Source organism: Tauraco erythrolophus, chromosome 9 (genome assembly GCF_009769465.1).
Source record: "Tauraco erythrolophus isolate bTauEry1 chromosome 9, bTauEry1.pri, whole genome shotgun sequence".
In the NCBI taxonomy this organism is placed as follows: Eukaryota; Metazoa; Chordata; class Aves; order Musophagiformes; family Musophagidae; genus Tauraco; species Tauraco erythrolophus.
In genome coordinates, this window is record NC_141473.1 from 6,980,019 (window position 1) to 7,007,190 (window position 27,172).

A 27,172-nucleotide genomic window follows, 5' to 3' on the forward strand; every position below is an offset into this window, starting at 1 on the left:
CATCCCGTAAAACTAGAAAATAAAAGGTTATTTCTATTTGGATATTGCTTCAGAGTTGGAAATATGTTAATCTCTTAAGCATATGTACACACATACTAGTCTTAAAATTGCAGAGGTTCCTTAAAATTACTGAGGTTCCTGGACACTGATCTTTTGTTGTAACAGAACCTGCAAGGAAGAAGTTATTTTTTCTTGGGCATAGTGAGAATATGAGAACTACTGGTGCTGTGTCTTTATTTTTTCTAACTTACTGGTCAAATTAGTTGTGTTTTCACTTTGTTGCCCGGAACGGCAAATGTGTCTTCTATTAAATTATTCTGTGTCAGCAAACTTAAAAAACTAGTGTACAGGAAAGGATACTGTAAAATTACGATCCTATTTTCTAAACTATCAATTTTGACACAGATGTAACTTAGTAAAATATTATGTGGAAGGTAACAGGAAAAAGTCTGGTCTAATTCTTTGTGACATTATTCGGCAAAAAAGAGTTTATGAGAATGAATACTTGTAAGTTAATCCTTTCTTAAGAGTGAGAGATGAGTGGAAAAGTGTTTTCCTTTGTATGTGTAACTTAGGGCTCTGCATTTTTGAAAAAAGAGTCGGTTAGATTTTTTAACTCTGGATCCAAATTGTGCAAGTGCGTTAGGGAAGATGACCATCAGATAAGTTCTAGGCGTTTAGTGCATTTAAGTCTTTGTGCTATAGTGTTGAGATTTCCTTTTTTGCCTCTTTCTGGTAGAGATACTTTAGAATTTTCAGCGACAGTGGCAAAGAAAAACAGTTTTTTCAGAGGAACTACAGGATCAAAGACAATTTTTTTCCTCTGTCTTTAACAGTCATTTGCAAACTTCATTTAACTTCGCCATATTAGCTGACTTGAGAATTTTTTTTCCGTGTTTTACAAAGCCAAAACCTGAATTCATGCCATTCACATTTATTTGGATTTAGTTCAAAATAAAAGCTAGAATGACTGCTTAAATTAGAATATTTTTGAAGAGACTCAAAGCACTCCCTTTGCTGCTTAAGCTTAATTGTGCAGAAGCATCTTCATTTTTTGAGGTCAAGATGGAAGCACTCTGCCTTGTCACTTACTCATTCTGCGTGACAGATTGCATCTTGTTTGATATCTCTTTGGACAGTAAATGAAGATTCTTTAAACGTACTGATTTGCATATTTGAATCCCGTTTAGAATCACCATCAGTGAGCATTCTTAATTTGTATTGTTCATTTTTGCAGCTTTTAAGTTCTGCCTGCAGTACACGCGTAAAGCGGAGTTCCGTAAGCTCTGCGATAACCTGCGAATGCATTTGGGGCAGATCCAGCGCCATCACAACCAAAGCACAGCAATCAACCTCAACAATCCTGACAGTCAGTCAATGCACTTGGAGACCAGGCTCGTGCAGCTCGACAGTGCTATTAGCATGGAGCTGTGGCAGGTATGCAGCAGGGATCCTGTAATCACACGGTAGCCTTCAGCCTTTCCAGAATCTGTTCCACGCAGGTCATGTCTCATGGTGTATACTCCAAGGTAAAGACAGGATAACAGTTAAAGTTTTAATATCTACAATATGGTACTACATATGTATTGAATGCTTAATCTGATGTTCCTGGGGTTGCTCTTTTTGTGTAGTGTTTCAAACCAAGCATCTGCTGGTAGTAGTTAGTGGTGAAGTAGCTGAAGTCGTTTTAAGTTTTGAAAACAAGAAGTTGAAGAGGGACTTTTTACAAGGCATGTAGTGATAAGACAAGGGGCAATGGCTTTAAACCAAAAGAGGGGAGATTTAAGTTAGATATAAGGAAGAAATTTTTCACTTAGAGAGTGGTGAGGCACTGGCACAGGTTGCCCAGAGAAGTTGTAGATGCCCCATCCCTGGAAGTGTTGAAGGCCAGGTTGGATGAGGCTTTGGGCAACCTGGTGTAGTGGAGAGTTTCCCTGCCCATGGCAGGGGGTTTGGAACTAGATGATCTTTGAGGTCCCTTCCAACCCAAACCATTCTATGATTTGATTCTATGATGACACCTTCACCTCTGCCATCTTGCATTCTCATGAGCTAGGTCACTGGGAAGCAGCTGGTAAACGTTAAAGCCTGCTATTAGGCTGGGGCTGCAGCATTGCTGGTTGAGTTATGCTAGTGTCTAGCCAGTGAGGGCACTATCAAAGCAAACTTCTCAAAGAGGTGCTTTGCTTTTCCAGCCTTTCTAATGTCAAATTCCTTAAAAAGTCAAGGTTGTAATTTTTTGGTTTTGTGAATTTGGAGAATGTTCTCCATTGTGTTGTGTCCATTTTAGGTATGTAAGTAATTACATGTAAGGCATTTCCAAGATTATATATATTTTTAGGGAAACTATACCTATTTTTGGTCGCAAAAATTATTTTTATGAAAAATGGTAAAACCAGTAAATAGTAGAATTGGTATAATAGTAAAATAATAGAATTTATATTATGCTGTTCCCCCCATCCCCCGCCAGGTTTGTAACTTGAAAATCTGGGAGAAACCAGTTTTAAAAAAAATTACACAAACTAATCGTTAGCTACCAATCTCTAAGCAGATAGTTGATGGATTTGCAGTACATCCAAAAAATTTCTTTATTAGGACTGAAGTATGTCATTTCATGTAGCTGGCAAAACCGAAGATCACAGCTTTCAGTGGTGTTAAATATATTGTGGTCTTATAACCTTCAGTGAATATATGTTTTTCCCTTTTTTGGGAGTTGCAGAAGACTTCCCCAAAGTAGTATATTTCTGTATTTTTTTTTTTTTAGGAAGCTTTCAAAGCAGTGGAGGATATTCATGGGCTATTTGCACTGTCTAAGAAACCACCCAAACCACAACTGATGGCAAATTATTATCACAAAGTTTCCACTGTCTTCTGGAAATCAGGAAACGCTCTTTTTCATGCATCCACGCTTCATCGACTTTATCACTTATCAAGAGAAATGCGAAAGAATCTCACACAAGAAGAGATGCAGAGGTGGGGAAAGATGTTTAATGTGATCTTAGATTCTCTTTTTAACCATGTAGGTTTGAACATAAACTAAATTGTACCCCAAAAGAGGCAGATGACGTGTATGGCTATGAGCAGCTCTGCCTAAAGTCACCAGTACTAACTGCCCCAAAAGAACCTGGAGCAAGAGGGATGTTTTACAGAGCTGCAATGTAAATAATGTGAGCATCGGGATCACCTTAGTTAAGCTTCCTTCTCTGTTACTGACTGGGAAGCTGAATGAGCACTATTAGTGCTTTGCTTCCTTATTCTCTTCTGAATGGTGGTATTAGTTTCACAAGATTTTATTATAACTAGTAAAAGCTTTTCCTTGATATGTAAAAGTCCGTATAACCAAATAGCCTTTAATTTTTTGGCAATAAGCATGATGCTGGCAAGGCTTTTAAGGCATGCCGAATCATTGACTGCATTAACTTCTGAAGTTCATGTACAGGCCTGTATAAAATCGGAGTCTGGTGGGAATAAAAACTGTATGGAAATTCATGTCTTCCTGTTCAGCTGGGTGCTAAGGTCAAAATCTAAATATTTAATGTCATTTGTATTGTTACATCAAAAGGTACATCTGGCTTGCGCAGTAAATCTTAAAAATCAGTGCAATCAAAATGATGGTATGGATTTGCAGCTAAAAAAAGTTTGGAAAAGTTCTGCTTTCTGCCGTTTTCATTATTTTGTAGGATTTTGAGATTTACAGAAGCGGCTTAAATTTCTTAGCATTTCTTTGAGTATACACACGCACACACATAAGTAATGAAAAGATGTGATCAAATTCTTTCCCGTGTCTACTGAAGAACGCTGCATACTGTACTGGTACTGCACAGTTGGTGTCGTTTCTGTTATTGCTGGTATTTTTACAGTTTTGCGTTGTGAATGCACTCGTTCCTACTCTGAATTGGCACGTATATGAAACGGAATTAATTAGTGTTCTCTTGCAGTTCATCATCTGCGGTTGTTCTTTGTCAACAGGATGTCTACTCGAGTGCTTTTGGCCACTCTGTCAATTCCTATAACTCCTGAGAGAACTGACATTGCTCGCCTTCTGGATATGGATGGCATCATTGTTGAGAAACAGCGGCGTCTGGCAACCCTGTTGGGTCTGCAGGCCCCACCTACCCGTGGCAGTCTCATTAATGATATGGTAGGTAGTGGCGTTCAGACGAGCAGCTTTGAAACAGCACCTTCTCTTTTAGGACTGCTTTCCTTCCAGGGCACTGTGCTTGGTTATGGGACAGCAATTTAAAAGTTAAAACAGCTGTATGGTTAATTGTGTAACTTCTGGTGTAGTGTTAAAATTTCAGATTCACAAGGACTGTTTGGAAATGGCAGCAACAAGTGGTGTTTTGAAACTCTGAGGGGTCTGAAAAGGGTTGTGAGTAGAACTTTGGGGTTTTTTCCTTAGACTAAGGTGTGTAATTAACTGAACCAAGTGTTTATTTTTCTGTTTTAAATGTATTTTGGATAAGCACAGGTCAGATAGCAGACCGTAAGGACCTAAGTGATTGTGAAAACCTCCTGTGTTGAATTTGAAGGGAGGCTCGATTTGTCTATCTTCAGACCTTCCCGGATATTCATAAATGAATTAGATGTTCAATCATAGTTGGTATTTCCAGAAGATACTTGAATTTCTTGCCGTCATTTGCCTGCATGCCTAAAACTTACATTCAAGGTTCATTTTACAATTGGTGTTAATTCTTCTGGTACCTCTCTAGTTTGCCTTAAAACCACAATTTAAGGCTTCAAAAGTTTACTCATGAGCTGAGATGTGTGGTTTTAGTTTGGGTGTGGGCCTATGTTTGTGTAGTAAGGCTTGTCTTAGAAATGGCTAATAAGTTGAGGGTGGTACTCTAGTGTAAATATTTATATTATTTATATGTTTTTTTGTGTACTTTTCCATTTTAAAATACAGTTAAGTAGCGTAGCGTATTGTTAACTGTAATTAAGAATGCTGTAACAAAAAATAAGTAGTCTCCTGTATTAAAAGGTACGTGTGGTGCCTATTTAACTTCTTGAATATAAAATTCTTAAAGCATAACTATTTGTTAATATTGTATTTATTCTGAGATTTTTTGATTTTTTTTGTTGACTGTAGGTGAGGTTCAACGTAGTGCAATATGTTGTTCCAGAAGTGAAAGAACTTTACAATTGGCTTGAAGTGGACTTTCACCCACTCAAGTTATGTAGCCGTGTCAGCAAGGTAAGTTTTGTAGCTCTGTGTGTAGTAATTGGTCTTGACGAGTAGTACATGATTGGAATATTGATTTGGCCACCTGGCTTTTCTATTGCCAGAATTTTCAATGGTAGGCTTTATTTGGTCAAATTCCATCACAATGACATATGCATAACATCTGATACACGTAGTACACCAGGTCATTGAAATAGAGTAGAAATTCATTCAGGTCTTTAGGATGCTATTCAGAGGGCCCCTCTAAAGTTGCAGAGTTTTGGGAATGTGTCAGAAGGTCATGTTGGTGGAGAGGATACTGAGTTAAATTTTGTTTATAGATTCAGAAATGAGAAAACTGTGTGTGTGTGTGCGCACACGTGCGTATGCATACAAGTGGATCGTCTGGGAAGTGGAAAAACATTCCAATGACTGTTAGTAAAATAATGTGAGAGATACTGATTAGGTTAATGTAAAATCTGTAATTGATGAAGCACATCATGTTCTTTTTCTTTGATAGTGGGAACAAAGACATTTGAGGTGCTAAAAAGAACTTGAAGGTCAATTAGCAGTGTGGTAAATGTTGCCAGTACTGTCAGTCACCTTCGTACAAAAAATGTTAGCTATCCATTAGAAATAGAAGTGTTCTGATCAATAGATACACTTCAGTAAGACAAGGTAGTATCTGGACAGAAGTGCTGCTGTTTCATGAGCTGTAAAGCAGAAGCGTTTAAGAACCATACTTTGTAGTGAAGTTTTAAGGGTTGATGCAGATAGAGTAACTTTTCAGAATTTTGATAGGTTCTGAACTGGGTGAAAGACCAAGCTGAAAAGGAACCTGAACTGCAGCTGTATGTTCCTCACCTGCAAAACAATACCATTCTTCGCCTTTTGCAGCAGGTATGAGTAAAAAAATGTGTGTTCATAAGTATACATACGTTAGAAAATGCTTTGAAAGAACATTAAATTGAAAGCTTCCATGCTGAAGTAAATTTTTTCCATCACATAGAAGACCATGATGATTTTGAAACATTGTTTTCCAATATATAACCTGTATCTTCAGGTGTGTACATCATTTAAGTACAGCTGTAGTAACTATACTTAGTGGTGGTTGCATACAGTGGCATAATCTCTTGCCTAGATTTTCTTTGTTACAGATGTGTGTGTCTTATTTAAGGTAATTCATCATTTCTTAAAACTTTTTTTTGAGTAAGTTCTGGGATTTTTTGAGGTTTTTGTGTCTAGATGTTTTATAAAATGCACATTTCATTGACCTGCTTTCATTACAAGTGACGAGCAGTGTTATTTCTGATGTGCTAAAGAAATGCTTGAAGGCTAATTAGCAGCATAGCTGTATGTAGTTACTGCTGCCAGTCTCCTTCACACAAAGAAGTCATTCAGGAATGGCATGTGATCTTGAATACAGTACAGAAATAAAATGCTGAAAGAGTATTTTTAATTGTATTAATATGTATACATTCATTTATTGATGATTTAGTAAGTTAGCTTTAGACCCTGTACAACAAATTTTATTTCTGATCTCTCTTTAGTGAGAAAAAATATCTAATGTTTCTGTTCACATACAGGTGGCCCAGATTTATCAAAGCATTGAATTTTCTCGTCTGGCTACCCTGGTTCCTTTTGTTGATGCTTTCCAGCTGGAACGTTGTATCGTTGATGCAGCCAGACATTGTGACTTACAAGTAAGTGCTGTAAAATGACTCTGTGAAATGGTGTGTAGATTCATGCGTATGATGTATTGGATGAAAACTGACTGGTTGCCATTGAACCCAAGGAAGACAATGGATTCTGGTAGAGGAAGATAAACTACAGTGGGCAACGCATGTGACAGTGTGTTAAGAACTGACGATTATTTGTGTTCTGGTGTGTACTTTTTATTTAGGTCAACAGCCATTAATGTAAGTCTAGTAGAAGTAAAAGTTGAAGTAAAATTTGCTGAAACTTGCCTTGTGAACCCCAGTCGTTTTGTCCGGAATATCCTGAAGCAAATGTAACAAACAGGGATGCGAGTTTCTGATGGTGCTGAATTAGTTAGGCAGGACTGAAGAGCTAGCAACTGCTGGTGTTGCCTTTTGTCTGACTGAGTGCTTGAAGTGGAACACAATGTCTGAGGTGTGGACCGATGTCTGAGATGTTTCAGCTGCTGTCGCAGATTGCATTGTTGGTAAAGTTGTCTGTGCAGAATGAGTGACAGCCTGTAATGAAACGTGATGAGATACAAGTAGTTTTTAGTTGAGACTGTTAGTAATTATGCATTTAGGCTTTTACGTAAAGCTGAGTTAATGCATTTAGGTTAACGCACAACTTTAGCTTATATTTTAGATGTGCTGAAATTGTCTGCATTAAAGTCAGGATTCTTGTTTCACGTATATTGCCAATGTGGAGAAAGAGGCAAGAACAATTTGTCTTGCAGTGCTCACTTCATAGAATCATTGAAAGTTCAGCCTTTTCCAGTGGTGATTTTTTTTTTTTTTTAATAAACCATGGAAATGAAAGGAAATTTTATTCACAGTGCTAGTTTTTGTGTATTAATTCAGCATTTCTCGTAGTCTGGTGTAGCTAAAACTTGGGTTTTTTTAGAAAGTAATTTCTGTTTAGATCTTCTGTTGACTCATATAGGTCATAGGCAGAGCAACAGAGAAATTATTTAATACAAGCTTTTTTTTTTTTTCTTTTTCTTTTTTAAAGGTTCGCCTTGACCATACTACCCGGACACTGAGTTTTGGGTCGGATCTGAATTACAGTACTAGAGAAGATGCTCCACTAGGCCCTCAACTGCAAAGCATGCCTTCTGAGCAAATTAGGAATCAATTGACTGCTATGTCCTCAGCTCTGGCTAAGGCTCTTGCAGTCATTAAGCCTCCTCACTTACTGGTAAGTGATTATAAGTCTTCTGAAAATGCTGATGAATTCTGACATTCCCCTAGGTGCGCTGTGTTTATCTGTTGCCCCTGTACAGCCTTTTGGGGTTTTTTTTGGCTTGTCTAATCAACTGCTCATCCCAGTAATCTGTTTTCAGTGCAGTGGTAATCAATATTTTTACTGCTGTCCTCTCTTTTCAGAAAAATAAATGATCCTTGAGGTGTTAATGTATACAAATGTAGTGTAGCATTAATGTGTTTGTTAATGACAAAGTATCCTTCTGCATCTGTTACATACTGACTTGTTCTAATAGATCTAAATTCTCTGGTTTAGTCAGACGAGCTTGTTTTAAAGTTGTGAGATCATGCTGGAATACAACTCCAAGGAGTTTTAGTTTACCTTTCCTTGACATAGGAAAGGCATTGAGCTTTCTAATGGTTAATTTAATATGATATTGCAAGGATTTGAGTAGGCAGAGATTGAGACGTTCATACATTTGTTTATTTTCAGAAGTGTGTTGTGCTCTGTTTGAGAGCATTGTGGTAACGATCTCTGGTATAATTTGACAGTAATAATGGGCTGTATTTATATACTTGTGTATTAGGTAGAAACGTGAGCTAATAACTCGACACTTTATACCAAAGCTTATGTTTTAACAAATGTGTTTTCTCAGATCAGATGTGCCTTTTCATTTATTTTTTTTCAGTCTGGCCAGTAGTCAGCTATTTGTGCTTGTGAAGAAGAAAAAGTCCTTCTTAATGCACCCAACTAGTTAGTGTTTGGTCGTAACTAAAATCATGTCAAAATGTATATGAGAGGCCTGATTTTAAATTGCCAGTCTTGCATATATCAGGTTTGGGATAGACTAAATAATAACTTGTCCATAGATGGGCCTAGAGAGCTAGGATTTGTTTAAAATTTTGCATGCATTTTTTAAAATCGAGGAGCCTGCTTTATTCTTCCTGGAGAAATCGGTGTTGTGAAGAACCTGGAATGTAACTTCATAGTGGAATCTAAAAACATGAACAAAAGATCCCACAACTCAAGAACTGACCTGTCCTTGTCACTCCCTGTCCTCACTGAGGCTGTTGGCTTCAAGGTTGGACTCACCGATGAGCTCACATTTCAGGTTCTCCAGAGCCCTTTGGAGCAAGGTGTAAATCACTCTCGGATTTCCAGCCTGCTTTGACTGTGGCAAGTTAAACCTTCACTTCTCTTAAAAGAGCAGTGGTAATTTTTTTCTTTTGCTTAATGTTTATGAAAGAAAGATTTCATAGTGAACATATAATTTTTCCATATAGAAAAAAGGCTGATAGCAAGATATCCATGTTAGATTCTTTATCCATGTTGAAATATTAAGTAATATTCCTAAAATACAAATACACAAATTAGGACTGTGTCATGATACCTGATGCTAGCTTGCCTATGTTAGCTTTAACATATGTTAGCTGTTTTATAGTGTTAAAGATGAAAATATTTCCATGGAGGTTTTCCCCTAAAAAGATTTTATTGTTGATTGATATTAGGCAGATGGGTTGTTGGTTTGAAAGAAGAAACATGCTTTATTTGTACGTTCATTGATAGAAATGACAAATTGTCTTATACTTGGTGTGTTAGTGCAGTTAGCTGAGTAAGACATAACTGCTGGTAATAAAGCTTGTAAAATTGGGTGCATGGTCAAGGTTAATATTGATCTGTAGGGTTAGAGAAGCCATAGAACAAGTTGATATCCTGTTTTCCTTCACTATTCAGATCAAAACTTCTCACTTTTTTCAAGTGCTTAAAAACTTTTTAAAAATTTGTTATAATTTACAGAGTCGTTAGATTCATCTAAAGCTTTTCATTTTAGTATTTCTGGAACCTCCATTTATCTTTCAGTGCTCGCAGATCTGCAACGAAGTATGGTTGTGTCATTGCTTTTGTTGAATGCCCTAGAAGTGACAGATTACTAAAAATACCTCTGAGTGAGCTCACGTTTCATGAGCAGCATGACTGTGGGGGAGTGTGGTGAGCTGGTTGGGCTGCAGTGTTTTGCTGCTTGCTGGAGGGATTAAAACAGGCAGCTCTCTAAGCATGAATCTCTACAAAAAACTGTATGGGTAGTCTGGAGGAGAATGGCGGGGTGATTAGAAAGATACTGAAAGAATCTTAGAAAACAGCCTATATGCTAGTGTCTAGAAGTCTAGTGGCTTTTATTATGTAATTAAAATGGTTTTACGAACAATGTTTATACCTACATTGTCGAGAGACAATCATCAGCTTTTTATCATCTCATAGATAGTGCTTTATGGCAATTAGGACATTTTTCTCTTACGTTAGTGTGTTTGGGAAAACCCAGAACTTAAAAAAATAAGGGAGCTTTGGTGAGATAGATACATGTGGTGCTATGTCTGCTACCACATGCAGGGATAAACAAGATTGTCACCCTCCCGCTGCTTTCAGTTAGATTCTTAAATATCATTAACGTACAGCGTGCAATATCTTTAGGCAGAAAAAAGCATGAAAATATCACACCTAAGATGTGTTGCAGAATGTTGTCTGATACAGACAACTTTCTCCATTTGCACGTGGTTCTAGTCCATTGATACTACCTTATTATGCCACTTGGATGAGTGATTAGATTTGCCATTACAGTTGTATTTCCATGCAGCTGGGAAGCTTGGAGAATAAAACTAATTTGGAGTTTTCTGTGAGAAGCATTTGCTATGCTTTCTGCCTTTTTTAAAAGAAATGCTACTTACATCGTTGTCTTATCCTTAATTTAAATACAGCAAGAGAAGGAAGAACAACATCAGCTGGCAGTCACTGCCTTCCTGAAAAATTCAAGGAAGGAGCATCAGCGTATTCTTGCACGTCGTCAAACGATAGAGGAAAGAAAAGAGCGCCTTGAAAGTTTAAACATTCAGCGTGAAAAAGAAGAACTGGAACAACGCGAAGCAGAACTACAAAAAGTGCGGAAAGCTGAAGAAGAGAGACTGCGCCAGGAGGCGAAGGAGAGAGAGAAGGAGCGTATCCTGCAAGAGCATGAGCAAATCAAAAAGAAGACCGTTCGTGAGCGCTTGGAGCAGATTAAGAAGACTGAACTGGGAGCCAAAGCATTTAAAGATATCGATATTGAGGTAGACAACTTATTATTGAAGTTTTGAGGGTTTTTTTTTGTGCTTTTGGCATTACATTGCTAGGCTACCTGAATTTTATGTTCTTTACTAGTTTTATACTGTAACTGATCTCATAAACAGTCTCTCTTTAAAATGAGACAATTTGACACCTAAATATTTAATTTGCTCAACAGTGTAAGTAAACTTCAAAGATCGGATAGGACCTTTTTTACCTGGAGGAATTAAGTCCAACTCTGTTTTGTTGTTTTTTTTCCCCCTCATGTTGCTTAAACAGTATCTGAAATACAAAATAGACCTGCAGATCCAATTTTGTAGTACCTGGACCATGTCTCAATTAAAAATCAAGATTTAGATGCTTTAGAGAGTTTTTTTCTAAAGTAAAATACAAGTTACCCAGAAGAGAGGAAAAGAAACAGAATGTTTCTGAAGCAAATTAGTTTAGAAGTTAAGAGGAAAACTGCAGAGAAGCTTAAATAAATAAATACACCGTCCATATTTGTAACAGAAAAAATGTTTGCTTTATTTTGTATTGATAACTTTACTTGGTTTAGGATCTTGAAGAATTGGATCCTGACTTCATTATGGCTAAACAAGTTGAACAGCTTGAAAAAGAAAAGAAAGAACTTCAGGAACGTCTGAAGAATCAGGAGAAAAAGGTACAAAGTAGGAAGGGTACAAAACCGTGTCTATACAATGCTTTAATTAGTGACTGTGAACTCCTGTATTAATATATACGTATACACACATATACACGCATATTGATTTTGAAAATGTTATTGTATGAAACTAAAAAAAGGGTAAATGGGTTAAAAACCAAATGAGCTTCTAGTATCAGTGCACAAATCTGTTCTAATTAATGGAGTTGATTTGAAAATGGACCCTTAAGCTATATGTGAACTGAGTCTTAGTTGGGAAGACTTGTAATTGGAAAATGTTCAGAGAAGATTAAATGTACACAGAAGGTGACACCATTACAGAGAAGCTAAATTTAATTAGTTGTATTAGTCCTCACTGAAACAGAGGAAATTCCACTGCTAGAGCCCTTCTGGATGGTAGAATAGGATCTGCCTGAAACTTGGGTAACTATAAAAGCGTGAGGAACATGTTGTTGTGGTAGATAGAAATACACCTGGGCAAGGAGAAACTCACCCAGGACTCCTGACAGTGTTCAAGAATGAAACAGAGGTTCTATGAGTCAGTTGGTAATTCCGTTGACTTAAAACGGGCTTGATACTACAAAGTGGCAAGTTACTTGAAAAGGTTCCAATGAGGATCTTTTGTGCTGCAGGCTTCGGAGCCTGATGCTTGTACTGGGCGCAAAGTAGCAGAAAACTAAGCGGGAGAGTTAGTACTCACCTGCATAAATATGATCTACCTGGAAAGGTCAGCACAGCTTTTACAAAAGAGTTGTAAGCCAGGACTTCCTCCTGGAGTTCTCTGAAGCTGCCAAAACAAACATACGAGTAAGGTGCTCTGGTTGATGTAATGAAGTTGTTTTTTCCAAAAAGCTTTTTACGAAGTTCTTCACCAAAGAAAACGTAGCAGCTGTGGGGTTAAAGGAAGAATCTTTGCATGAAGTTCAGTTTACACAGATATAAAATACTTTGCTTAGGAAAAGCAGGAAAAAAAAAAAATCCTCCGGTCTTTAGCTTTTCATATTAAATGGTGGGCTCCAAACTTAACATTCTTAATTGGCAATGACAACTTGATGGTTCTGCATCTTGAGCACTGTGTGCAGTTCTGGTGTCTTTATCTCAAAAAGGACGTGGTTGAACTGGAAGTTTGAGAGGAGCCAATGAGAATTGTCAATGATGTGGAGTGGCTTTTTGGTGCGAAATGTGGTAAATGTGAATTAGTACATTAGTACCCCTATGTCTGAAAGACTTCTGGAGAGAGGACATGGTCGTGGTCTGTAAGCCTGTACCGGCTGTAACAGCTGACGATGGGAGCAGTTGTTCTTGCACTGCAAGGGATAGTGAACTAGGGAGCATCAAATGAAGCCGGTAGGAGTCACGTTCAGCACTATTTGTAGGTGGAAAACGGGGCTTCACGCTGTGAGCTGCAGGCACACAGTTCCTTCCCAAGTACGTTGTTGTGTGTGAAAAGCTTCTTTGAGTTTGAAAGGACAAGAGAGGAGAAATCCACCAATGCCTACTAAATACAAAAAAACTTACACAGGAAGTGCCAGGAGCTCAACATTGGCGATGCTGAGAGAGTATTGTATATTGCCTGCCTCTACTCTTGCATCCGTGCCTAGGAGGGCTCGTAGGTGCAAGTGGTAGAGGCAGGTTCTTGGTTAGGTGGACCTCTGATGTGGTCTGACGTGTTCGTTCTTACCTAACAATAATAATATTGGAGAAGTCTCCAGATATTGGGGTTTTCTTTGGGGAATGCTGAAGATCTGGTCTTTGTGTTATGACCTGCTAAAGGTGTGCTGTCTTTACTTAGATTGACTATTTTGAAAGAGCGAAGCGCTTAGAAGAAATTCCTTTAATAAAGACTGCATACGAGGAGCAAAGAGTGCATGATATGGAGCTGTGGGAGCAACAGGAAGAAGAAAGGGTAAGAATTTTTTGTTCAGATGATAAAATCCATTAGTGATGCATGAAAAATAGTGGGTTTTGCACTTTTTTCTCCAGCTCAATCCAAAGGAAGAAGGAAAGAAGTTGATGTGAAGAATGAAGTGTTAACATCACAGTTTCGTTGTTCTAGTGGACAGCAGTATCTTCTGTCTTGGATCTGAAACAGGAGAAGAGAATTTCTGTTTCTAGTGGCTGAGGTAGATTGAATGCAAACATATAGTAAGATTTTACTTTGTAATACTTTTTATATTTTCTATTTTTAGATCACCACTTTACAGTTGGAGCGCGAGAAAGCCCTTGAGCATAAGAACAGACTCTCGAGGATGTTGGAGGATAGAGATTTATTTGAAGCCAGGCTCAAAGCGTCACGACGAACAGTTTATGAGGTACATGAGATATGGTATTGTAATAAAATATCCCCCTAAAGTGAGGAACTAAACTTGTGACCCAGTGATTCTTCATAAAAATTAGAAACAAATTGGTATTTAAAATGACTCAAAATTATGAAATCGTTTATTTTATGCTTTAACTAAAAAAAAAAAAAAAATCCTTGCACCCATTCCTAGATATTTTTGACAATTTCTGGAATAGCTTGTATGAAAAATAAAAGATAGGTAAATTATTTATTTCAATACAGCTGTTAGTAAGAGATCATTGGGTAGCATATGAGCAGCCAGCTGTATCTCTACAAGTACTTGGACTTACTGTGGTGGTGGAGTAATACTGACAATAATATTCAAGTGGAGAAATAGATAGAAGTACTTGTCTGTCATTTTTTTCATCTTTTGGTTTGAATCTGGAAATTATTTTGATAGTCTAAGTACTTGGAACTTCAAGTTATGTTTTCTGCTTGCAAAATTTAATAACAAATTAGACCATGAAGGCAGAGAAAGAACTATGCCTTCGTTTCTTACTCTGCATTTTCAAAATTTTACATTTGCTGAGGCTGTTCATAGCTTTGCTTATTTGGCTACGTTGCAGTTAACTGGTTTTAAAAAAAGAAATGAAAGAGATATTACGTTAAAGTAAGTTAAGTAACTGCGTATGATTCTTTGCAGCAGTATAGTGATTTTAGGTAATGTATGTTGTGTATAGGTAAATTATTATTCAGGTAATTCCTTTCCTGAAAAAGCAGATGAAGGACTAAAATTGTGCATGCTGATTGTCTTTTTTTCTAAGTAGGAGTATATTTCTTTTTATGAAATTTATTGCAGAAAAATGTTAAAATGGCAAACAGCTGTTTTTCAGTGGAGCAAAGTTAATGTGTTGCAGTTGGTTTGTGTTTCTGTGCAGCTTTAACATTTAGTGATTGATGTAACTGTCTTCCTCTTAAGCATTACAGTTCTGGTGGTCTCATGTGTGTTCTTTGTTTTTCAGGATAAACTCAAGCAGTTCCAGGAGCGGTTAGCAGAAGAGAGGCGTAATCGTTTGGAGGAACGCAAGAAACAGCGGAAAGAGGAGAGACGCATCACATACTACAGAGAGAAGGAGGAAGAAGAGCAAAGATTACGAGAAGAACAGCTGCTTAAAGGTATAATTGAGAACGTGATTATTTTATCTTTCGCATTCTTGACCCACTTCAGAGGTGTATGCAGCGAACTTCTGTTTTTCCTGTTGTGCTCTATTGGAGAAAATCAGCAGTGAAGTCAGCGCAGTCGTTTTCCGTCGGCGGTGACGACTGTGTGTGTTGCTATTAGCTGCTGTACCTTCACCTTTTACCTTCTGAATGCTTATCTATGCAGCATAGAGATGAAGGAAAGCTTTATAGGAAGAAGGGAAAATGAAAGCAAACAAGTGCTTCCTGCCCTTCAGTTCTCCCAGACATGAATAAAGGAGGAGATAAAGTAAGGGAGGTTCATGAGAAATTGAGTCTTTGATTTTAGTCATTTAGTTTGAGTTCTGGCTGCTTGTTTGTGCACATCTTAATAGAAAGGGAGCATTAGTGTCAGACCAAGAACTCAAGAATTGTAAGCAACTCACCTTTCTTTGTGAATTCCTTTATCTGGTAGCCTGTTTTGAAGGCTTTGGAAGAGAAGAAGTGATAGGCATTCTGTACGGTAAATTTCTTCCCTACTTGGTGGATGAAGATTTCATGTATCAGAGTTCATAGTCATGCAATTGTTAAAAAAGCAAACCAAAAAAACCCCAAGCAGTCCTGAATATCAAATTTCTGACACTGCTAGCTGATTTTTTTTTTATTTCACCTTTTCTAAGGAAGGTATACTCTACCATACTTGTAGTTGCCGCTATTTTAGCTGGCACATTTGTGGTCTGTACATCAAATAAATGTACGGGTACTGAACATTTTCCTTCCTTCCTTGCTAGCAGCTGTTGTTCAGGATGTCATGTTTCTTTTCCTATTGAGTTGGAGTAAGGATACTTTCAGAAAACAGATTCTATGGTTCAACTCATCCTGTGAAATGGTTACTTTTTGTTAAGGAGTCAAAGGGGAGGGATTGTATTTCGCAACTCTTCTGTGGATACAGCAAAGTAACAGAATTTATTTTAGTAATACTTCCCATTTACTTTTCTAATTGCAGAGCGTGAGGAAAAGGAACGCATTGAGCGTGAGAAACGTGAGCAGGAACAACGTGAATACCAGGAACGTGTCAAAAAGCTAGAAGAACTGGAGAAGAAAAAGCGTCAAAGAGAAATGGAGATAGAAGAAAGAGAGCGTCGTCGAGAAGAAGAAAGGAGAGGTCTGGATGACCCATTTTCAAGAAAGGTAGGTAAATACTTGCAGGTTTGTTTTATTTTTGACTCTTCCTTCTGTGGATTATTTGGAAGAAGATGATAGCGTTGTAAAATCATTGGCTAATTTTTTTTTTCAGTTGTAGCGTGAGTGACTAATTTAATAGTTAAGCAATTGTCAGTTTCAGCTTACTATCAGGATCTGTAGTTTAGTAATAAAGTAAAACAAAGAAACTACTAAGATCTCCAAACTGTTAAAAAAATAAACAAAGACCAAAATAAATATTGACTAAAATTTTCTTTAACGTGAAAGAGGAAAGCTATATTGGAAGCAAGTATAGTGACACTTGCCAAAGTCAGGAATTACAGTAGATACTGAAGGAAAATGCCAGACTAAACATGAAAGCATAGTTTTATGTTTTATAAGAAATACGCTGTAACATAACACACAAAAACAAGAGATGACATCACCTACCTGGTCTTGTCCAAACTGTTTGACACTGTCCCGCACAACTTCCTTGTCGCTAAATTGGAGACACGTGGATCTGATGGATGGACCACTCGGGGGATAAGGAATTGGCTGGATGGTCAAGAGTTGCAGTCAGTGGCTCGATGTGCATGTATCCTACCCTATTAGTTAAATATGTGTCACAAAGGGAACCAAACTGGTTTTAAGCTCTGCCAGAAACAATAGCTGGTTAAGACCATACCTAAGTTATTCAGACTTCCGATAGTTCAGTATTTTCTGCAGTGTAACAAGAGAATTTTTAATGACATAGTATGTTCTAAAAGGGTTAAGCTGTATGTTGAAAATCTTAATTTTAAAGTATTCAGAGAGAACATTTGTAATTTCTTTTGACATACAGGAGTCTCGTTGGGGTGACAGGGAGTCTGAAAGCTCATGGAGAAGAGGTGGTGAGACGGAATCTGAATGGCGACGAGCACCAGTGGAAAGGTAATCATTGGCTCACTAAGCACCAATTGTGTTTGGCTCAGAATGTGCAGGCTCCCTTTTAATCACTACTGCTAAAGCTGCGCCAACAGATCTCATGCCTTGACAGTTCTGAAAGTTACCTTCTATTAAAAAATTGCTTTGTAAGGATCTCGAAATGAGAGAGAGGTTTTATCTTGGAACTGCACTCAGGTCACGTTCCTGTTCTATTTACCGTAGATATGTGAATGCTAGCAGACACCTTCTACATCTGATAAACAAGTTGTTTATTTAATTTCTTATTTAAATTAAAAATTTCTGTCCTACTCAAACATTGGTGTCAGTTGTATAAGAACAGAACAGGGAAGAACGGCAAACAAATGCAGGCGTCCTAGATGATGAAACAGATTTTTCCATTTAGAAAACTGACAATAATGTGTAAGGATAATAAAGTCAAAATTCAGAGTCTTAAACTACTAAAATCCCAGAGTGAGTCACAGAACAGAAAATATGTGCCATAAATGAAAACAAAGTTCTGAAAGACTGTATTGAACAGGGAAGGAAGGATTTCTGAAGGAAGAAGATTCTGAAGGTACTTTGCTCTTTAAAAACAAAACAAAAACCAACACCTGTTCACATCTATATGTTTTAGAGGTTTTGGATACGGTCACTAATAATGAAGACTGTTTATACAGTTGTAGAAAATAATATCTTCAACATTTGTCCGACCCTCTGCTCCACAACAGGATGAGTGTACTTAAAGTATTTCTGATGTCTAGTCGTGCTTAACAGCCTGTGCTGATGGAGATACCACTGCTTGTTCCAATTGGCAGTATGTTTTATTGCTTAATTAGCCTTCCAGGTAGATTTTTTTTTTTGAAATGTCTAACCTTAATTTCCAGTGTAGCAATTTAAATCCATTACAGCTTACTCTGACTCCAGTGGAAGGACATTAATTTACTGTTTCTCTCTCTAGTAATTTCTTCTAACATATTTCAGAAATATGATCTTTTGATAAACAAAATAGTCTTTCAGTCTTTCCTTAAAAGCTTTATTGCCATTCTTGGTAGACATCCACTTTCTTGTGAACTGCAAAATAAAAAATGGGATGAAACATAAAAGTGCTATATAGGAGTTAAATTAAAAGCCAGTTGGTGTAGTAGAAAAAGTCATTTTATGGTGGTACCTCTTGTTAAAGTTATAAACCTGTGACAGTGGTAGATGCTATAGAACTCTGCCAGCAAATTTCTGCTTTATTTGGGAAAGCTGTCTGCATGCTTTCAGCTCTTGTAGGTCTGTGTGTAGGGCTTTTGGAGTTTATTGAAAAATGGGTTATATGACAGAAACGGGGATTGCATTACTACCAGTGACTGCCACTCACTAATATTGTTAATATTCATGCATCCCGCTGTTCTTAATAATTTATCAGATGCTATTTGACTCTTAATTTCAGTAAATTTTTAAAATAGGAGTTAGGATATCTAAGAGGGAAAGAAAGAGAAAACCTGAAATATGAACACTGAAGTTGTCAAACAGGAAAAAATGTTGAAACATCAGAGCAATAGTTCCATCTGCAAGTAGTAGTTCAAAAATTAGAGTAGTATTAGTTTAAAAGTAATAGTTAAAAAAAAAAATTAAAAATCCTAAAACCCTGGAAACAGTACCTGAGTATGAATGAATTAAATACTTGTTCATTTGTTGAACTCTATAACCATTTCTCTACATGTGTCTTACGTCAAAATAATCAGATTTTTCAAAGGAGAAGATTATCCAATTTGAGTCTAAGTGGAAGTTGATCTCCATGTCTTGTTTTTATCTCACAGCTCAATGGTAATTGCATTCCCCCTTATTCTTCCAAAACAGCGAATACACCGCTCACAATTTCTCAAAAATCTTGAGATGCAGAATTGTCACAAACTGTTGCCTCTTTGTTCTCACCTCTTGCAGTCCTACATCTGTTGTTTTGTAGCAAGTCATTGCTGTTCTTTTGTTTACATTTTAGTAGCAGAGTGGATTTCTAAACCCGTGGGGGTTTTTTTATTTGGTTTTGAATTTTTTTTTTTTTTCAATCCATGAGATTCAACTCCAGTACAGTTTCTCGTGTTTTGCCAAGAAGCAGGTACCAGTATATCTCCATGATGTACTATTGCTTGTTTTTTTCTGTTGCTGAGGAACTAGCTTAGGAAGGTTAATTTCCTGAAGTGTCAAAGCCAAGGTTTATGGTCTAAATATATGTGTAAAATCCTGTAGACATTAGACTAAATGACGTGTCCAGAGAAGTGACAAGAGTGGAAGGCTGTAACCATTGTTCAGCAGTGTCTCATCTTTTCAGTGTTACAAATCTAAACGTATTTCAGAGATGAACTGATGACTCGGGAGCCCAGGGAAAATTCTCACCAATTCTTTACTTCCCGCACATACATCCTAGTAAGGAGAGCCCGTGCAAGCACTGATAGCCTGCCAGCACCTGGCGTGCCATGCTTGCCATCAGGGAGTAGCAGTGGATTGAGTCATGAGTTTTCTGTCTTGTCCTGCCCTATGTAGTTGTGGATGCTTTTTGGTGAAAGTATTGCCAATCTGTTAGGCTGGAACTCTGCCAAAGCATATGAAAACAGGGGTTGGGCTGTAGGGTTGGCATGTGCGTGAAGAAGGGGGATACTTACTTAATGATTGTGGTTTTTTAATAGTGGTTCTTCGAGCCTTGGCTTGAGTTTGTCAAATGAGACTTGGTGTAGAAGCCAAGCCTCTTCTCTGTTGTGTTGCAGCAGATGACCAACAGGGGACTGTAGCTACCCTCTTCAAACTGTAGTTTTGAAGGAGATAGCAAGCTGTTCCATATTTACTGGAGCTGTAGGGATGGTGACCTAGCAATGAAGGCAGTTAGAACGTGTGCGTTGGAAAACTGCAAGCTCTGTAAATGTGTTTACAACCACACACTGCAATTTGGAAGTACCCTTGAGGGGTTCCATGCTGTCGATCTAATATGTAAAGCTTTCTTGAATGTCAGCTGCTACTTTTTGCTCATTTCCTGTGGTTTTATAGAGATTGGCGTCGAGGAGAAGCAAGAGATGATGAAAGACCTTTTCGACGAGGCGATGATCTTCCCCGACGAGGCGATGATCTTCCCCGACGAGGCGATGATCTTCCCCGACGAGGGGATGATCTACCCCGACGTGCTACTGCAGAAGAAAAGGAACGTCCTTCAATGGAATCAACAGAGGACAGGCCACCTAGGCGTGAAGGGGATGAGGACAGACCACCTAGGCGTGAAGGGGATGAGGACAGGCCACCCAGACGTGGTTTGGATGAGGACAGGCCGCCCAGGCGTGGTTTGGATGATGATAGAGGGAGCTGGCGGGCTGCAGATGACGACAGGGGTCCCAGGCGTGGAATGGATGATGACAGGGGTCCCAGGCGTGGGATGGATGATGACAGGGGTCCCAGGCGTGGGATGGATGACGACAGGCCGCCCAGACGTGTTACGGATGACGACAGGCCGCCCAGACGTGCTTTGGATGACGACAGGCCACCCAGGCGCAGCTTGGATGATGACAGAGGCAGTTGGCGTGCAGCAGATGATGACAGAGGACCCAGGCGTGGGCTGGACGACGACAGGCCACCCAGACGGGCTTTGGATGATGACAGGCCACCCAGGCGAGGGCTGGATGATGACCGGGGCAGCTGGCGTGCTGCAGATGACGACAGGGGTCCCAGGCGCGGGATGGATGACGACAGGGGTCCCAGGCGCGGGATGGATGACGACAGGGGTCCCAGGCGCGGGATGGATGACGACAGGATGTCAAGACGTGATGATGACAGGGGACCATGGCGTAGCACGGATGATGACAGGCTCTCCAGACGAGATGATGACAGGGGTCCGTGGCGTAGCAGTGATGATTCGAGGCCAGGTCCTTGGAGACCATTTGGTAAACCAGGTAAAGTGTAATAATATAATAATCTTCCTTCCAAAGCATGTGTTAACCTAGTAGATAATGGATGTAATGTACTTAGTGCCAGAGATGGGAGAATCAACTCTGAAAACATCTGCATTAATTTGGTTAAGGTGGACACTCCTTTACTTAGTATAACTAAACCTTTTAATTTGGTTGAATTTAAAAAAGAAATGTGGCAGCGTTTATTGCTTGCCTGGAAGATAGCTAAAGGTCACATAGTAATGCTGGTAACTTACCTGTCTGCAAACCCAAAATGTACAAGCTAAATGCTCTGATGGGAGAGAAGCTTTCTCACTAGATTAGCACACCTCGCTCTCTTTCCCCACTCCCTCTGTATGTCTGAAATTAACCTCCTTCTAAGGAGGATTTTGATACATCATTCAGGTGGGTCTGGTTTTGATAAGCTTTTTTTGTGTACAAAGATGTTCCTGGTTTTACCATTCCTTTTTTGCTTTGTGCTTACCTTTCTTGAAAATCCTACTTTGAGCAGAAGTTTGGACTAGGTGACCTTCTGAGGTCCTTTACAATCTGAATAATCCGATTCTTCTATAGTTTATTTCTAGTCTTAAGTCTTGTTGATGGTGACTACTGCAGCGGTTTCCGAGTCTCTCCAGAACTGTTGATGATGTTTAAATGTTAGATATGATTTTGACTTCCTGGTTCTTTTTATTCAGATTTATGTATTTGTAGGTGCCACATCAACTTTTATAGATTCTAATTCTGTCATCCAAACCTGTAGAAAAGTTATTGTATATCTTGACACTCGCACTCTAAAAGCTTCCTCCTTTTTCCTATTTAAAGAAAAAGCAGACTGCGTAATAAAGAACTCCCATTCATAAATAACCGAATGATATTGCACGATGCGCTGTGTAAGCAGATGGTAAAAGATAGTAATATTTTAAAGTAGCGCTTTAAAAAGCAGTAAGTTCTTAAAAATTTGCTTGCCTAAAATCTCCTCACTTGTAGATTTCTCACAAAGGAATCTGCTCTCTAAGTTACTCCCTTTATTTCTCCCTGCATTTGTTTTGCACAAGACCCTTGAAGAGTTTGTGGTTTCTGACTGAAAACTGCAGCTCTGCTAAACTGTTACGTGCAGTCCCGACATATAAGGTATATATTACTGTCCTTATATCGAGCAGTTTCTACAGTGTTCCTACTCAGACATGCACGCTTCTTACAAGCATCTCGAGTTGGATCCTCAGGGATTAAAACTTGAAGAACTGGTTTCTGTGAGGGAAGAAGTAAAGGATTCTTTGTCTACAGAGAGATCAGAGGTCGGTCACAAATTCCTTTGACTGCGTTTCTTACTTATAGGGGGATGGAGAGAACGGGAAAAGGCTCGTGAGGACAGCTGGGGGCCTCCCCGAGACTCCAGACCTTCAGGAGACCGTGAATGGGATAGAGACAAAGATCGTGATGAAAATGACAAAGACCGGGAATTCGACAGAGACAGAGATTTCGATCGAGATGATCGTTTCAGGCGTCCCAGGTTTGACTTCTCTGTTTAAATACTTCTAGAATGTTTCTGTTTTTTTTTTTTAACAAAGGTGCCCTGCTGATAAAGAAATAATGTGACATCGCCTAGTGAAAGGAACAGTGGTTGGTTTGTATGAAATGAAGCACTTTAAGGCAGTAAATGGATAGTGGCATTTTGCAACCTTTTTCGTTTGTTATTTTTAAGAAGACACTGAACTGTTTACAGAAGGAATCCCAGAACGCTTTACTGATTATATTTGATTTTTTTTTAGCCTGTTATCAACAGAATTTCATGTTAGGCTCCAGAAAACCAGAAGGAGTTTTGGAAATATGTCAGTATGTTAAATAGAGAGCCACTGGGACTGAAAATATCTGTGATGTGATTTATTACTGCTTCTTTCCATAGAAAAGGTAAAATCTTAACATTTAGTCTTGTTTTATGTTTTGAATGGCAAAAGGGATGACGCTGGTTGGAGAAGAGGGCCAGCTGAGGAAACTTCTAGCTGGAGAGATTCAAGTCGTCGTGAGGAATGGGACAGAGGTGGTCGTGATATGAGAGATCGACGTACTGATGACAGAGATCCACCCCTCAGAAGAGGACCACCACTCCGATCGGACCGTGAAGAACGTATGTTTATTTCAGTGTTCCTAGAGGCTTGCATTTATTATACAGCCTTCATGTCACTCTGACTCTACTAGGATGTGGGAAAATGGGAGTAAGTTATATTTTCAGCCACTTAAGCTCCCTGCTTTGCATAATCAAAGTAATAGAAAGCAGCTTTAATGTAATTGAGAATATTTCCTTGAATCTTAACTTTTTTTAGTTGTAGTCTTTTCAATCATAGTAGCATTTCACATCTGCAGTAGGACAAGACTTTTAAGTGTGCAGTTTTCATAGTAGGATTATGTTTAGGTGAATTCCTTCACCCAAGGAATTATTCCTATTGTACTTTAGGCCATCAAGATAGGCATCCCAGAAAGTAATTTCTGACTGATTTCTTAAAACCATTAAAATGTGAGGGAAATAGTTCCACACAAGGCCTTGCGGGTTTCACACTATTACTGGTACTGATTTTGATGAATAACCTATTTTAATTATATACATTAGCCTGTTTTAATTCTGTGAATTTATTAATCCTTTGCCATGTTCTAAAGAATACAGTAACAGCAAATACATTCAGCCTGAGATACCACATCTTCCAGTTCTGGCATTCTCATGTTTGGAATCTCACATGGTCCCTGGCCCGAGTGTGGGTGCTCCCTGAGGCCCTGGAACAGAACACGTCATGTGGGACTTCAGCTGGCAGAAGGGCTGAGGGTTCTTAATGTGGAGATTTATTGGGTTTAATATGTGGAGAAATTTTGGTATTTGACTGTCCGGTTTGGTATTTCCACAGCTTTGTTCACACATAGCTGGGGTGGAATTCCTTAACATCCTTTTGGTGGAAATGAACCATTTTTTATATGGTGAGATGGTCAGTGGTGTTACCGGTGGAGTCGTGTAATCCGGTGCCGTGTATACCTCTGATTTCAGTAGGCTGAGGAGTAGTTTGCTGGCTTTTGAGACAGTGAACACCTAAACATTTTCCACGAGTGTTTTTAAGTTAGGATTTTTCTGTTTTCAGGGTTCAGTCGTTTCTAAAGAGATGCTTTTGTGCTTTTAATTCTGATCATAATACAAGAATATATTTTTACATCATAAACCCACGTGCATCAATAGAACGTTCTTAGTGCAGTTGTTGTGTTTTGAATATGAGTTGTTCACAACAGTCCTGAGTCTGAAAAGAGCCTTAAGCATTACTTCACTATAAAATTAAACTGTGTATTTGGCCGTCATCATCATATTACCTCTTGGCAAGGTTGAGAATCAGTAAATGAGACTGTAGGTGTCGGGCATATTTGTTTGAACTCTTGCAGGGTGCTGGTGGAGCACGACAAAGGTTGTTTTATTGTCTTTCTGTATTTGTAGCAAGCTCGTGGCGGCGTGCGGATGATAGGAGAGAAGAACGTGGAGAGGAACGTGAAACAGTTCGTCGATCGGCCCCTGCTCCTGCTGCTCCTCCAGCTTCTGCTCCCCCACCAGCATCAAAAGATCGAGAAAGAGATGGGGAGAAGGAGAAGGGTTCCTGGAAATCAGAAAAGGAGCGCGAGCCCCTTCGCCGTACTAAAAACGAGACAGATGAAGAAGGGTGGACCACTGTACGACGTTAAGTGGAAGTCACAGAGTTTAACCAATGTTTTAGCTTTGATTTGATCAAATCCACGGATTATATTTGTGCTTATAAACATTCTGAATTGGAATTCTTTAACAAATGTTTTGAGGTAATGTGAAAGCATGAGCTTGAATTACTTACTCATATAGATTGATCATGCACAAAACTCACAGCAGAAGGTTGGAAATTGAATGCCAGTTTTTGAAATTTCAAATTATGCTTATTTCATGGGTCATTTGTTGCTAAAATAAAAAGAAGCAAGCCCAACAGTTGTCTTGAGTAATGCTTCTATCTCTCACCAAAACAGGCTGACCTTTTTATTTTTAGTCTTTCGTAATTTGGAATGGGGTATTATCATCACAGAACATGCATTTGAGAACACCTCTGTTCACACAGTGGAATTACTGAAAAAGCAGAGCTCGATCAATTCCCATAATTAGCCAAAAAAAATAGAAAAAGATATAAAAGCCCTCTTACATAGGTATCTTTGAGGGCAGGTGGTTACTGAGACATATTTTATCACTATCTAAATTCAATAAGTAAGTTGTTTAAATTTGGATCAAATACAATAAGCATTATGAGCATTAGCTACACTGGGATATTTTCCGTAGGTTTACTTGAATCCATACTTGTTCCAGTAGTGTATACTGCTGCAGTGTACAACCACCAAACTTCCAAGCTTTTACAATTTTAAATGTTTCAGTAAGCGTATGGCTATGTATTTTCTGTTGCCAATAGCACAACTGCTTTTTCCATTACTGGATAATTCATGCCTTTCAAGGATTTATAAATATTGTCATATTTAAAATGTGTGGTTTTGGAGAAATTGCTGAATTTTCCCCCGATTCTTTGTCTTCAGGGTCGATTCTTTCCCTTTCCAAAAAAGTGATTTGTAGTAATGGCTGTGTTGACTTCGATTTTGGGGTCTGGTAACAACGATTAACTGTGTGGTCATACTGAAGCCAACACAGGACTTGCTGCTGTGTGTTTCTTCAATGATAAATAAACGACTTATGGAATTCAGTGTCCTGACTTTTTAGTAACTTCCTGCAATGTACATTAATGCAGCACAGCTGTTGAACAGCTCTTGTATGCACTCCTTCTGTACCAGCTGAAGGAGAAGATGAGAACACCTGGGATAGTTTCTTCCTGAGAAACCTGGTTTAGTTTTAATATGTGTGAACAAAAGTTGTAATCCTCCTCTTCTTTTCCCTGCCCTCTTCTGAGCTTTCCAGGTCCTATTCACTTCTCAGGAAAAACTTGCTCTCATAGTCATCTTCTGAGGGCCAGATCTTTGTGCCTTTGGAGCCTGTCACTCCATTGCTTGTTGAGTCACGGAATCCCTTCAGAACAGTAGTGTTTTCTACACAAACACACAAAAACGTTCCTTTGTGCCTCATACAGTCCTGTAAAGGCTGGAACTAGAGAACGGCAGCTACCCAGTAGCAGAGAGCGTTTTCTGGATTTGGGGTAGTGGGTGCTGCTGCTGAGCCACCTCGTGCTGTCTTTGTGTTCCGTGTCGTAGGATTACAGGATCATTCCTGTTAAGAGACCCTTGGAGCTTGCCAGTCCGACTTCTTGCTGTGAAGTCAGACTGTGTTGTTTAGAACTGTGTTTCTCCAGTGTGGTCTTGAAAACCATCAAGGATGGAGGCTGCACAGCCTTTCTGGGCAACGTGTCCCAGTGCTTCACTGCTCCCAAACTGAAAAAGCTTAACTCTTCCAGCTTCTACATGTTGTCTCTCATCCTCCTGCCTCCGCACTGCTGTGAAAAGTCTGAGCTAATTTTCCCAATAACTTCCTGCCAGGTACTGTCTGGCTGCTATTGGTCTCCCTGGAGCCTTCCCTTCTCCTGGCTGAACAACCCTTGTTCCCTCAGCCTTTCCTCCCAGGCAGGTGCTCCAGCCTGACCATCTTGTTGGCCCACTGCTGAACTTGCTTCAGTTTAGCAACATCCTCCTTGTATGGGGGCAACAGGACCCAAAGCTACATGCAGCAGTCAAGATGAGGTCTATGGGTGCTGAGGGGGATGCTCTCTTCCCTCATGAACAGGCTAGGATCTGCTGGCTCCTGCTCAGCTTTATGCCTGCTGGGACCCCAGAGGCTTTTGAGCCATCCCCTACCACCCTCCAGCGTGTCATTGCAAGGGCTTTTTCCTCGG

At 39.0% G+C, this 27,172-nt stretch overlaps 1 protein-coding gene and 1 non-coding gene across 3 annotated transcripts in view; both read left to right on the forward strand.

Annotated features, from left to right (window-relative positions):
* Positions 1-26,014, forward strand: part of EIF3A (eukaryotic translation initiation factor 3 subunit A) — a 33,766-nt gene extending 7,752 nt beyond the window's left edge. The window contains exons 5-23 of one of the 2 annotated variants that reach the window (XM_086616290.1): positions 1,238-1,437; positions 2,765-2,973; positions 3,970-4,141; positions 5,093-5,197; positions 5,966-6,064; positions 6,751-6,867; positions 7,874-8,059; positions 10,819-11,166; positions 11,718-11,822; positions 13,615-13,728; positions 14,012-14,134; positions 15,126-15,279; positions 16,289-16,473; positions 17,306-17,394; positions 20,413-20,504; positions 20,589-21,305; positions 22,638-22,812; positions 23,258-23,427; positions 24,769-26,014. In XM_086616290.1, the coding sequence (XP_086472416.1) occupies positions 1,238-1,437; positions 2,765-2,973; positions 3,970-4,141; positions 5,093-5,197; positions 5,966-6,064; positions 6,751-6,867; positions 7,874-8,059; positions 10,819-11,166; positions 11,718-11,822; positions 13,615-13,728; positions 14,012-14,134; positions 15,126-15,279; positions 16,289-16,473; positions 17,306-17,394; positions 20,413-20,504; positions 20,589-21,305; positions 22,638-22,812; positions 23,258-23,427; positions 24,769-25,010 (3,602 nt within the window). In that variant the 3' untranslated portion in view covers positions 25,011-26,014. Of the gene's footprint in view, positions 1-1,237; positions 1,438-2,764; positions 2,974-3,969; positions 4,142-5,092; positions 5,198-5,965; positions 6,065-6,750; positions 6,868-7,873; positions 8,060-10,818; positions 11,167-11,717; positions 11,823-13,614; positions 13,729-14,011; positions 14,135-15,125; positions 15,280-16,288; positions 16,474-17,305; positions 17,395-20,412; positions 21,306-22,637; positions 22,813-23,257; positions 23,428-24,768 lie in introns of both variants that reach the window. The other variant, XM_086616289.1, reaches the window with a different exon arrangement.
* On the forward strand, positions 6,422-6,554 carry LOC147528227 (small nucleolar RNA SNORA19). Its single transcript, XR_015222351.1, has one exon. It is a non-coding gene; the product is annotated as a small nucleolar RNA SNORA19 (small nucleolar RNA).
* Positions 26,015-27,172: the final 1,158 nt, after the last annotated feature.